Source organism: Panicum hallii, chromosome 9 (genome assembly GCF_002211085.1).
Source record: "Panicum hallii strain FIL2 chromosome 9, PHallii_v3.1, whole genome shotgun sequence".
In the NCBI taxonomy this organism is placed as follows: domain Eukaryota; kingdom Viridiplantae; phylum Streptophyta; class Magnoliopsida; order Poales; family Poaceae; genus Panicum; species Panicum hallii.
The window spans coordinates 66,197,044-66,210,156 of NC_038050.1; the positions used below are offsets into that span (position 1 = coordinate 66,197,044).

At 52.6% G+C, this 13,113-nt stretch overlaps 2 protein-coding genes across 2 annotated transcripts; both read right to left on the minus strand.

Moving 5' to 3' along the window:
* Positions 1–3,548: 3,548 nt before the first annotated feature.
* Positions 3,549–5,520, minus strand: LOC112875892 (probable phospholipase A2 homolog 2). The gene is made up of 4 exons (XM_025939896.1): positions 5,296–5,520; positions 5,145–5,190; positions 4,841–4,966; positions 3,549–4,063 (listed from the first exon to the last, which is right to left on the minus strand). The coding sequence occupies exons 1-4, from the start codon at positions 5,410–5,412 to the stop codon at positions 3,879–3,881; spliced, it is 474 nt and encodes a 157-aa protein (XP_025795681.1). The 5' UTR covers positions 5,413–5,520; the 3' UTR covers positions 3,549–3,878.
* A 4,320-nt stretch (positions 5,521–9,840) lies between these two features.
* Positions 9,841–12,373, minus strand: LOC112877181 (transcription factor bHLH30-like). Its single transcript, XM_025941397.1, has 2 exons — positions 11,605–12,373; positions 9,841–10,648 (listed from the first exon to the last, which is right to left on the minus strand). The coding sequence occupies exons 1-2, from the start codon at positions 12,283–12,285 to the stop codon at positions 10,109–10,111; spliced, it is 1,221 nt and encodes a 406-aa protein (XP_025797182.1). The 5' UTR covers positions 12,286–12,373; the 3' UTR covers positions 9,841–10,108.
* Positions 12,374–13,113: the final 740 nt, after the last annotated feature.

The window sequence follows — 13,113 nt, forward strand, 5'->3', positions numbered from 1 at the left end:
CACCTTGAAAACCCATTTAAGACCAATAGCACGGTGACCTGCTGGCAAAGTTGCTAGTTCCCAAGTTCGGTTGGACTGTATCGACTCCATTTCTGTAGTCATGGCTTTTCTCCAACACTCCTCTGTCAGTGCCTCATCAACACTCCCTGGCTCTTCTGCAGCTACAAAACACACTCCACTGTATTCAAACCCATGAACTTCTTCTGTTGAATCATTGAGATCTTGCAATGTGCGATATCTCAAGGCATTTCCCTCAGAGTCCACTGCTCCTTCAGTTGGAGGTGTTGCAAACTGCACATTCGGTGCATTCAGAGTTACAGGTGGTGTCGACGGCTCTGGTGACTGCGTGTTCTGCTCATTAAATGTCCATGGACTGCCTGAGCCATTGTTCTGAGTAGGAGACCCTGGATCCATCACTGAAAATCCCGGTGCTTCTGTTGACTGCCCAGCTCTATCCACTGAATCAGCTTGCACACTGTCAGACACTGTTGTTCGTCCGGCAATAGAGTAGAACTCCACTTCAACTCCTGTTTCAGTGCTTCTGTCTTGGTTTTTCTCACCCCAGCTCCATCCACGATGTTCTTCAAACACCACATCGCGTGACACTTGCAGTTTCTTAGTCACCGGATCATAAACCCGATAACCCTTTGTGCCTGTTTCATAACCAACAAATACCATTGGTGTGGATCTGTCAGACAGCTTAGTCACTCCTGGTCCTGTTTTCTTGACATGGGCCACGCAACCAAATGTTCTCAAATGACCTACACTCGGTTTCTTCTTGTGCCAAGCTTCATAAGGTGTCTTCCCTTCGAGACTTCTGGTAGGAGCTCTATTCAATAGGTACACTGCTGTGTGAACTGCTTCTCCTCAGAACTCACTCGGCATTTTCTTGCTCTTGAGCATACATCTGGCCATCTCAACTATGGTTTGGTTACGCCGTTCCACAACACCATTTTGCTGTGGTGAGTAGGGAGCGGTGGTAAAGTGCTTCAGGCCTTGCTCATTGCAGAACTCAGTAAACTGAATTGAGTTGAACTCACCACCTCTGTCAGAACGAAACGCCCGAAGTCTGCACCCACTCTCTACTTCTGCCAATGTCTTCACTCGCTTGAAACACTTGAATGCCTCAGCTTTTGTCACCAGGAGCTCCAGCCACATGTACCGACTGAAATCATCCACCACAAGCAGAAAATAATTCTTGCCTCCAGGTGTGCTTGGCCGGATCTGACCACACAGATCAGTATGCACCAAGTTGAGTGGCTTCTCACCTCGATAGTTTGCTACCTTTGGAAATGCATGACGATGCTGTTTTCCCAATGCACAACCATCACAAAATTCCTCAACTCGGTCAATTACTGGCATGCCCTCCACCATATTCTTGGACCCAAGGTCACGCAATGCTCTGAAATTCAGATGGCCATACCTCTCATGCCATAGCCATGCCTTGTCTTCCTTCATTGCCACCAGACAAACAGGAGTGGCAAACTGCATCTTCAACAAATAGAGACGGTTCTTGGCCCTAGGTGCTCTAGCTAGTAGACACCGATCAACATCGTACAGATTGCAGAAACCATTCTCTATCACAATTTTACAGCCTCCCTCCTCTAATTGACCAAGGCTAACTATATTACTTTTCAACTTGGGTATGAAATAGACAGATGTGAGTACCTTGTGATCCTTGTTCCTGGTCTAGAGTAGCACCGATCCCATGCCCTTGATCTCGACCAATGATCCATCACCAAAACGGATTGTACCTCCCACAGATGTGTCCAGTGACGCGAGCACCGCATGGCACCCCGTCATGTGATTGCTCGCACCCGTGTCGAGCACCCACGTGTTGTCATCGCGATCCGCTGGAAACACCTCCTCCTCATTGAGATGCACCACATGATGTGGAACGTGCACCCCAACTGGTTCAGCCTCGCGCCGTGGCGCGACAGTGCGCACCGTGTCGACCGTGGCGAGCATGAGCGCCGGCTGTTCCTCGTCAGCCTGCACATGATGTGCCTCCTCACGCCGCTCCTTCCTGGGACGCTTGCAGTCCTGCTTCCAGTGCCCGTAGATTCCACAGTTACGGCATCTTCCCTTGCGTCGCGGTGTGCCCTCCGATGTCAGTTTGACGACAGGCTCCTTCTTGTCACCTTGCGACGTGTTCTTCGGCTTGGCTGGGGAGAACCCGCCTTGTCGATCTCCTCCACTCCCGGATGAGGATCCCTCCGGAGCGAGGCGGTGGCGGTACTTGGTGAGCCACTGATCCTCGGACAGGTACAGCTTCTCTGTCTTCTCGGCGACAGTGTCGACGTCGAGACGATCTTCAGCGGCGCGCAGACGCCCCACCAATTCTTCCACCGTCAGAGTGTTGATGTTCAGCAACATCTCGATCGACACGGCGATTTGGTTGTACTACTTCGGGAGGACACGGAGGATTTTCTTGACGACGCGCGTTTTGCCCACGACCTCGCCGAGACCACGCAGCTTCTCAGCCAGCGAGTTGATTCGCAGGCCGAACTCGTCGATGAGCTCGCCATTCTTGAACTGGATGTTCTCGAATTCTTGCAGCAGCTTCTGTGCATGTGATTCTTTGACACGATCTGCACCCTGCCGCATGCTCTTGACTGCATCCCACGCCTCCTTCACCGTCTTCTTCGCCCCCAACGTCGTCCACATCTCCTTCGGCACCGAACGCAGGAGTGCGCTCATAGCCAGATGATCGTAGGCGCACTTCACTCCCTTGCCGCCCTGCTCGACGACGTCCCAAACCTCCATCGCCTCGAGATTGCATTGCATCAACATAACCCACTCGGAGTAATTAGACCGATCGAGCATCGGCCACATGAGCGACCCAACCGGGACGGTGGTCTTCCCGGCACTTGACGATACGTCGTCGTCGCCCATCTTCTTCTCCGGCTGCCTTCTCTTGGGGATGATGTACTTCTTCTTAGCTGGCTCCCTCGGTGGACTGACGGAACCGCTATAGAACATACACTAACAGCTCTGATACCAATTGTTGCCGCCGGCTGCCGGTGATGCAGCTCGGTGGCGATCGGCAACGAACACGACGCGCTCAGGGACGCACGACGTTGCACTCGGTCTCTCACGCGCGAACTTTGTGGATCTCAACAGAACACGAGAGAGTGGCGCTGCCAAACGTTGCAGCCTTTTCGGTTATGCTCTTTGCTATTTATTCTCGGTGCTTACACGGTCTGAGACCCATGATCACCCCGCCACGCGGGCTCGCGCTGCGACGCGCCCGCCTAACGCGCAGGAACGCTCCTCATGCACGACGTGGCGGTGACCACTCTCGCCGCACCGTGAACGCAGCACGGTTCAGGCGGAACACCACACATGCAGCTATCTAATTGTGGAACACAAATATGCATCACTAAAACAGGTAACTAAACAATGCAATGCATGATTGTGCACGGGATTAGTTCAACAACTCGCTGGGACAGCGGAAGGCCTCAGCCTCAGCCTCTCAGCCACTCTATTCACGCGTATCAGAGTGCCGAACAGGACGTAGCACTCGACGCCGGAGAGCACTGAAATCGGATTGTCAGTAACCAAATCTTGGTCTATTCTGTGATTCTGTCCACTAGTAGGAAGGAACAAATAATAGCATTATTACAGCTTAAAAACCTCTGCCACTTCGCTTGGAGTCCCACCAAAGCAACCCTACCAATCTGTATACACAGACACATACACTGCACAGGCTTCACGCACCCCACGGTGGTCCAGCGGCCCGCGACCTTAAAATCATCCAGCGCATGCCGCTTTGCCGCGCCGCCACGGACGGGCGCCGCCGGGCGCGCATGCGGCTTTATTGCTCCGCTTGCAACTATGGCCTGTTCCGCGAGTCCTGACGGCCGGGACGGCGCCGGCTACTGGCCGTCGTCGCGCTTGTGCAGGATCTTCCCGGCGAGCACGGCCGTCTCGATGACCCCGCGTATGACGGACGCCGTCTGGCCGACGTCGCACTCGTTCCCCGGGAACGTCGGCCCCGCCGGGCTCACCCTGTCCAGGCAGCTCAGCAGGTTCTCGTTGCAACGCGTGTTCAGGTAGTCATCTGCGGCATAAACAAAAGGGGAAAAAAGTCAGCAGCGGGAGTAGTCAACGACAAAAGTGAGCTCGCGCAATGGAGAGCGAAGCAGACGGCGAGGTGAGGGGACACATGTACGCCGGAGCCACCACACGTCTACCGGAGTGCGGTCGCATTGAGTGCGCTGGGCGGGCTGAGGTGAGGTCCGAGGGGGGGATTCGGGGGGCCGACCGGCCGACGCAATCAAGCGCGCCGACGCGTGCTAGCTAGCGATGCCACCATGCCGTGCCGGGAAGGACGCGACGGGCCAGCTTGCGGCGGGCTGGTGACGCCCACGCCACCGCGCGCGCGCGCGCGCCATGCCGGTTGGCCGCGACGCGCCGACGAGCACGCCAGGAACGCGGCCGAGCAGCGCGTGACAGGGGCACGCCGCGCGCGGCGCGCCAGTTTAATCCTATCTGGTAGCTAGCCTTGTACTGGTTGCAGATTGTGATCTGATCGAGTTAGGTGGCGCGTCAGCTCGCAGGTTCCTGGCGTGCCGCCGACGGCGAAGCGGGACCTAACCGTTGTTCCGTCTGGTGCGCCCGCCGCCCAGGAACTGTCGAAGCAAATCCTCTTCTTTTCTTTTTCTTTCGTTTCTGTCGTCTCCTGCTCTGGTCTTTCGGTTTCAGAGAACTACTCCGGCCATGCTTATATCACGTTTCAGACATCAAGTTTAGCTCGAATTTGTTGTCTGAAAACGCCATATAAAATCGACTGGAGGTAGCAAGGGGAGTTGAATCTGCAGAGTTGGGGAGCGCGTACTGTTGTGGGTGTCGACGCAGTGGTCGTGGACCATGCAGCAGGCGTCCAGGGCGTCGCAGGGCTTCTCGCGGGGGCAGCCGCTGTACAGGATCCCGCAGTACTTCCCGTACCTCAGCAGCGGCGGAACTTCCATTTTCCGGGACCGGGGTGGACAAGAAAAAAAACTAATCAGTACTCCTTTTGCGATTTTGCCGGTGGGCACCCGACTGAAAACTGAAAAGCAGACGGCTTCAGCTGAGCTTTGTCCGCCAGAGAAATCGCAGCTTCTCTGAAACTTCAGGGTTGTGAATTGTGGCTTCCTTACCTACGCAGAACGAGGATTCGCATGTCCGGCTACAGCCTTGGCTCCCCTGTGGAAAACAAACGCGTCCATGGCGGACGACGGAACCGATCAGCTCGAAAAGCAATCCCGCTCACAAAAATTCACTCGGTTCCCTCCCCTCTCTCGTCCTTACCGCCGGTGGCGTCCCGAGCAGGTCGCCGATCTTGAGCGCCCGTGACGCCGTCGCCAGGAGGAGCAGGAGGAGGGGGAGCAGCGGCGGCCACCGCGAGAACGCGAGCACGGATGCCATCCTCGTGGTGTCCGTTTGCGTAATTGCGTGTCTCGGCGTGTGTGGTGTTGCGGGAGAGAGCGGGATAGGGCACAGAGCGCGAAATGTCTGGCCTCTTTCAGGCGGGCGCCGGCGGCCGGGCTATTTATAAGCTTGAGGCGGTTGGACAGAACGAGCGAGCAAGGCAGCAAGAAGGGCATGTACTTGGTGGAGAACTGGAGATGGATTGGGGGAGCTGCGTACTTTGGCTGTGGAAGCTTCGGTCTCGCGTCTCGTACCGGGACAGGATCGCATGGACATGATGGCGTGGCTGCACTTGCGCGTATCCTGAAGCGACCAAAACTACAGCAGCACGTTAACAGCACCTGAAAAGGTACTGCTGCTCATACTACGCCATGGAACCATACTGCCAAAAATTATCTCTGAGCTAAATTTCGTGGCTGTTAATGGCGAGTTGGTGGCGTGGCGCGGATCTCGCGCTGAACCCGCACGCTGGTGAGCGATGACAGTTGACAGGGGCCATCTAGCTAGCAGTTGCAGTTCGCGAGTTGCCATCAGAGGAGGGGCACCGGCTGGCTGGCTGGCTGGCTGCACAAGTGGCTGCTGCTGTGGCTCTCTGACCTACGTCTCTGTGTTTGTATCATGACGATGGCATGCACGCTCACATCAGAGATTAGATCTAAAGACTATTTATCCTTTTTTTCCAGCTCCTGCTTTCATGCGTAAAGACTATTATTGACTCACCAAACAACGGATAGAGTATAGGAGATTTGACCACATGCGTGCCGGCCCATGTCTTTGCAGCACCGAACCCTGCTTAATTACGCAAATGGCTATAGAAGCCGGATCAAACTCAAGCAGGTTAAGCTAGCGTCTTGCTGAATCAAAGAGATGACTTCGCAACGGTTGCGCTTAGCCGTAACCGCTGCGCATTGTCTAGTCTTTGGTCTCTTGGGCACTCTAGAACGATTGGAACACCGCACCCAATTCATTGTTCACGGGGGATGAAGCTAGTTTGCGAACTTGGTTCAGCTGTTCAGGTGAGGACTGGAGACGTTCGACCCGGTATCGTGCGAATCCGGTTTCGTGTTCCGTGCAGCAAATTGCTCGGTGGTGATTAGACAGCAACTGGACACGTCTCAGGGGCAGGGGCCAGCCTCTCATTCGTGATCAGGTGTGCCAATTTTTGTAACGTGGGTGGAGTGCTAGCTTCAGAACCGTCAGGGAGCAAGTGTGCTGGTGGATGCCGGTAGCATGGAAGCACGCGCACTTTGTACTTGAAATATGCCATAACATGATGTAATGCTCTGGAAATGTTTGGCACAATTATCGCAGGTTGGAATTGGTGGAATTGTAATTATACTGGTTTTTGTTAATCTCATCTCAATACTTCTTCTATCTCAGCAACTTTTTGGCTAAAGATGTACTAAACTGAGGGGATGTGAGTTTCAAACAAGCAATACGGGCATGCTTTCGTTCTTGCTATCAAGCTATGGATAGAAGAATTAACCACTTGGGATATTTGACTATCCACACAACACTTGCACTCATGCGTTCTACATGGGCTGAATTCATCCTTGTCTTTAGGGTGGGCCTTGCATATTACGAGTTGAAACTTCCAAGAGAAACAATGAGCGAATCTGTTTCGAACATGCGTGTGTCGCCACGTACAATGTATTAAGGAAAATGAAACCCTATTAAAAAAAATACAATCAAATCTGACAGAGTTTCATTCTCTGCTATTACCATCGTAACAAATTGGCCACACGCGTCATATATCTCAGCCATTTGAAAACAAACTCAAATCAGTTGATGCCATTAGTACAACTCATATATGAGGTTTAGCTAGCCATCTGAATATTTGCTTATTGTGTAACGTGGATAAACATTACTTTAAGCGTTTTTAGACCTTCATGCTACCTCTCGTTGCTTTTGTCTGAACTTGCACCAAACATTTTTATTTATTTTTTTCTTCCGCTCACGATCTATGGCGTCTTTTTGAAAAAAAAAGGTATGCCACGGAGTCCAGCGGCTTGATCGATTGCTAAATCTTTTGTTCAGTCGATCAAGAGATTTCTTTCAGCGAAAATTTTTGCATACTTCGATTACGTTGTAGCTCCTGAATTCGGACATCACGTCATCACCCCAGTATACACTCATAAAACCTTCTTCCACTCTATATCCAGGTGGTCCATGCACAGGACTGCAAGAGGCAGTGTTCTACAACAGGCGGACGAAAGCATCCTCTGGGCACGTAGGGATGCGTCATGCAACGTACGTCCGAAACAGCGCAGCGCAGGCAGTGCAGTCTTGGGCTCCAGAAACCAGAAAACCGAGCCGAGACGGCCATAGAAGCGCATCATGAGACAATTCAGCCACATTTATCCTTCCCTTCTGTGAGCCACCGTCTCCCTAGTCTCTCTCCACGACTGCATATTTATGGTTCACCAGTTCACTACCTGTGGAGTCCATCCAACCATTGCCTTTTGGTCCCTCCCTTTTGGCAGAGGGCTAGCTGCATGCTCCCAGTGCAAAATCTGAACATGTGTCCAAGGGACCCACCAAAGGCTTAAAGGGAGAAAAAAAAGTGAAATGCTTTTATCAAGAACACGAAATCATATGCTCAGAAAAGAGGTTTCTCTGTGCATATGCTGTGTATATATAATTGGTCAGGGTCAAATTGATACTAATCATTCCAATTTGGTTCCTGCTAATGTATGCATGATAGCTAGGTGCTAGCTACGAGTGGTTAATTATATCAGCACCAACTTGCTCATGGCTTGGACTTAATTGTTCCATATGTATTTGTCATTTCACATTTTCCATCTTTTTCAACGCGAGCTATGTGTAGGCGAGAGCAAAAGCTCAAAGTTTTAATTGATGAAATACGTGCATGACCCGTTCTAAGAGGAAATTGTGCCCACAGTCTATAAGAAAAAGGTATTCAATATAAGTGAACCATAAAAGGGAAAAAGGAATATGATTAAAAATATAGACAACCTCGAGGGAAAAGAAAATAATGTAGGACAAACTTAAAGTGAAGGAAAAAATTAAAGCACATGATAGCACGTTGTCATGATGCTTTCTTTCTGTCATTTGGTTCATGGATACACATAAAAAGCACAGCTAAGAGTCATACGTGTCAAACTTATATATACCTTCTCTGATCCAAAATATAAATCATTTGTGTGATTCATCATCTCCGTCAAAATTCCATAGCTTTGACCATCAATAGCTAAAACAATCATGTTGTTTTTTTTGTAAAATGTCAGGCTTATGTATTATAGACTCATCATGATAATACTTTCATAATGTGCAACCCATTTTACTTGTGATAGTACGTTTTCTGTAAAGATTATTCATTAAAATGTCGCCTTGTAGATCATGTCAATGTTCTATATGACTTGTGTATTTTGGATTAGAGGGAGTAGCAAATCTAAGACTAAACAACAAAACCTTTAAGTAGATATCTCTCGCATAAACACATGTTCTAACATTTTAATTAGGCCCTAATAAATGGAATGTGGCAATTTCCCCCAATTCATTTGGGAATTAATGGCGAAATTTCTATAAAATCATGCATTATAGGCTATTAGAGTCGTGCTATTTTCTTTCAAGTTATGCCATCATTTTTAGACTCAATCGAGTTAAGAATGGTGCATCTTGAAGTCATGCAATCATCATATATATATAACACATCCCATTTTAGATATTTCATACAAAAACGACTCATTCTTAAAATTTAATCTGCACAAACACTTTCTCTGACCGCTAAACTATTCTGGGACCAGGATAGAAGCCTTGAATTCAAGGAGCAAAGAACTAACAAAGAGAAATCTCCGATCGAACATCTAAATTAAGTTCATTTCCCATACAAACAATTTATTTAACAAATTGTAAGAGCCAAACTTCATAAAACTTGACCAACAAATCCAACTATTGACATTGTGATATTCAGTAATGAAGTAGCTTCATATGATACGCTGATTAAAGGTGAATCTAATCTGGGGACTATGTCAAGTCAAACAGTGCCCTACTTCAAAGAGGGGATGAACTATACGTGTAAAGCTCTAATTCTGGGGATGAATGATGCCAACCGTACCTGGGAAAATAAGTATGCTAGCTAGTAGTATCTCTTATGAAGCATGCATTTACTATTTGTATGTGGGAGCATAGCACCTGAAGCACTAATAACAGTCTTAACAACATCTTCTATGTTGTGTAGTATATGTAAGGACCTGCTGCTAAAATCTAGTTGTGAAGTCCTGCTACGAGTGTCCTCAGTTATATGCATCTTTGCAAGCAGCAAGTAGTCCAGAATTTCAGAGGCCTGACATTGCTGGTAATAAAGAGAAAGAAGAAGAAGAAGTTTTATGCATGTTTTTGCAAGCAGCTTGTATCTCCAGAAGTCCAGAGGCCTGACATTTGCTTGTAATAAAGAGACAGAAGAAGAAGAAAAAATCCTTGTATTGATTGCTGAGGATATGCCATGCAGCTGAAACACACTACCGATTGAGATCAATACACACAGAGAAAGAAGACTATAAATAATGAAAAGAAACTAAAAAAATAGTCGTACTTGGCAAACATGCATAAGTAGCTAGCTAGCTGCATGGTATAATGATCAACTATGAGAGATTGTGGTGTTTGTTTCTACTGTCGTTTCGTTTCGTTCTGCACATCTCATCGATCAAGTGGCGGACGATGTAGTTAGCTTTTAGATGGACCTGTTCTCTAGGATCGCCGAGAGGCTCGTCGTGCGCTGCCGCTTGAGCCCAGCGGCGCCTGCGCCTGACGGCGCCGCTCCCGGCTCCTCGGCGGCCGCCGACGCCGTGCGCTCCATGACGGCGCGCAGGGCCTCCTGGATGGACGCGACCGTGTGCTGCGGCGACATGGGCGCTGCTGCCTCCTCCTGCTGGTCGTCGTCCACCGTCCCCTCGCACCCGGCGGCGGTGCCGTCCCCGGTGATGACGAGCACGTTCTTGACGCGGCCGCCGAGGGTGGTGATCTCGGCCTTGAGCGCCCGCAGGCGGAGCGCCTTGAGCGCGCGGATGAGGTCCGGCAGGAGGTCGGCGCGGTCGTCGCAGCAAAGCGAGGCGCGCACTACGAGGCGGCCGTCCTCGTCGCTGGATGCGTCGACAGTGAGCTCGTCGGACTCGGTGGGGAGCGGGCACGCCTCCTCCGTGATCTCCGACGTCTGCCGCTTCAGCTCCTTGACGTGCTGGATCACCTCCGCCAGCAACGACGCCTTGTCCGTCTGCACATAGCACGCACGATCGGTCCGAGAAAACAATCCAAAAAAAACAAGAAGAAGAAGAACACACAAGGAGGAGTAAATCACAAGGAAAACTCGCTAAAAGAACCACGAGTGCCAGCACTAGTTTAGTTGCCAGAATGATGAGCGGGGAAGGATGCGGTGTACGCATGCTGGCCAAAAGGAGGCCGTCGTCCATGCGTGCCGTGGCGTGCAGTGCATGCCTCCGATCCGAGCTCGCCATCAATACAAAATGTTAGTGCAGCGCTTGGGGTGCTGCTGCTGGTGGTGCGCGCGCGCGCGCTGTTGGTGGTGCTCGGGCGCACGCTTCCACAAGCGATCTGTGTCGCCCTCCTTTTGGTTTCGAGTGGGGCATCAAACCATCACCACTCCCAATTCTTTACGCTTGTTCTGCCATCACGCCTACATGCGGTCAACCGGCCTACCAGGATGTGGTGCACCAAGAACTAACTACAGTGAGCACGAGGAGGCTGTTAGTGGCATGGGAGAACGTGGCTGGCTCGGGATGCAGTAGGTTTTGCAGAGGATCAGAGGGCTCGGGTCTTGGGAGTGTTGCTAGGGGCTGGGGCGGTAACCCCGGCCGGGAGGAGGATCTCTCGAGATGGGCAGCCTTTTGTTTATCTTTGCTGCCACTGTTCATGTCCGAGACTGACACGAGCTCGCGTGTTTGTCTCTCCCCGGCGAGGCCACCGGCAGTAACTCGAGGTCGCGATCTTTTTGTTTCCTTCGCGGTCCCTCTTTTCCGCGTCAACTAGGCGGCTCCCTCCCTCTCCCTGTCTCTCCTGGCCCAGCCCTACACCTGTGCTAGCTCCTGTGCTATCGGCATCGGATGGAGAGCCCGCCATCAGCTGGCAATGGAGTGTGCAGGGACAGATTCACTCGATCCGTGTCGTGACGGCGAGCTGATCGATAGAGCACGTCGATTATTGGTCAGTTACCTTGGTTGTGTTGGGCAGGAGGCTGCGGAGGCGCGCGAGGTGCGCGTTGATGCGCTCGCGGCGGCGGCGTTCGGCCTCGCTGTGGCTCTTGGACGCGGCCAGCGCCTTGGCGTCCATGATCTCCTGCGCGGTCATCCGGCCGAAGTCACCGAACGGGGACGACGCGAAGGGCGGCGGCATCATCATCCCGGCGCCGCCGTGGTGGCCCATGTAGAGCCCGCCGAGGCCGAGCGGGTCGGACGACGTGGACGCGCCGCCCGAGTGGTGGTGATCGTACGCGAACTGGAGCGCGCGCCGCGTGTAGAAGTCGGCGAGGAACGGGGGCGGCGGGGACGGCTGCGGGGGCAGCGGCGGCAGCAGCGGGAAGAACGGGGCCTGGCCGCCGCCGACGTTGTGGTGGTGGTGGTGGAGCTGCTGCTGTGGCGGCGCGGGCGGCGGCGTCGGCCAGCCGAGGATCTGGGGCTGCGCCATGGTCGCGCTCACGCTCCCCACGCTACTGCTCGCCTCGAACACCATGCCCGCAGCGGCTTCCTGACCACCGCCGGCATCCCCTGCTCCTTGCTCCACCACTCCGCTCGTCGCGCCACCGCAAACCCTCGCCTGATGCTGCTCGAGCTCCTCGTCGTCATCGTCGACGAGCACGCCGACCTCCTGGTGGTGGTGGTCGCCGTGACCACCCATCGATCGATCGATCGATCGATCAGGGAGCAGCTCACTGCTACCTAGCAAAGGGCTGCGCGCGGCGGTGTACGTTGGCGTGGAAGCGAGATGGATGGATTGATGGATGGATGCTTCCGCTGGGCTCCTCTAGGGCTAGCTTTTGTATAGGGTGTGTCATGTGGCAGCATGATGCCCCTTTCGGCCTTTTTGTCTTTCGCTTATGATCTCGCCCGGCCTCGCAAGAATCATGGCGACCTCCCCCTGGCCTGATCACACACAGACACACAGCAAAAGGCCTCGCCTTTTTCGAGTTTTTTCTCGCCCGAATTCGCTCCCGGTGACCTGGCCAGCCTCTAGACCTGACCTGAGAGCTAGCATTACTTGGCTGCCACGCCTTTCGATGGCCCTGTGGGGGCAAAGGCCAGTAGGGTAATATAATTACTAGGCTGGAGCAATGGAGACAGGAGGGGAAAAGGGCGTGTAAATGGAGCCGATCGATCAGGCCTTGAACAGGACCAAAAGGGGCTCGTGGTGAGAGGGAGGGGCAGAGCAGAGGGCGCGGCAAAAGATCGCATGGAAGGCGAGAGTACTGTGTGAGACCAGGACGAGAGAGAGAGGAAGATGAAGAAAGGGGCTCGTGTCACACTGCATGCGCGTGTGTGGTGAACGCCTGCCTCGGTCAAGGCCCATGTTGTGCAGCAGCAGCAAGCGAGCGAGCACGGAGCACCCGTCCGCTTTACGAGTCCACGCCTCCCCGCGCGACACCATCATGGTGTCTTGGAATACACTCCTCGCCGGCCGGGCTGCCTGCGCGCGCGCGCGGCCTTAGCAGCGGCGGCAGGCGGAGGC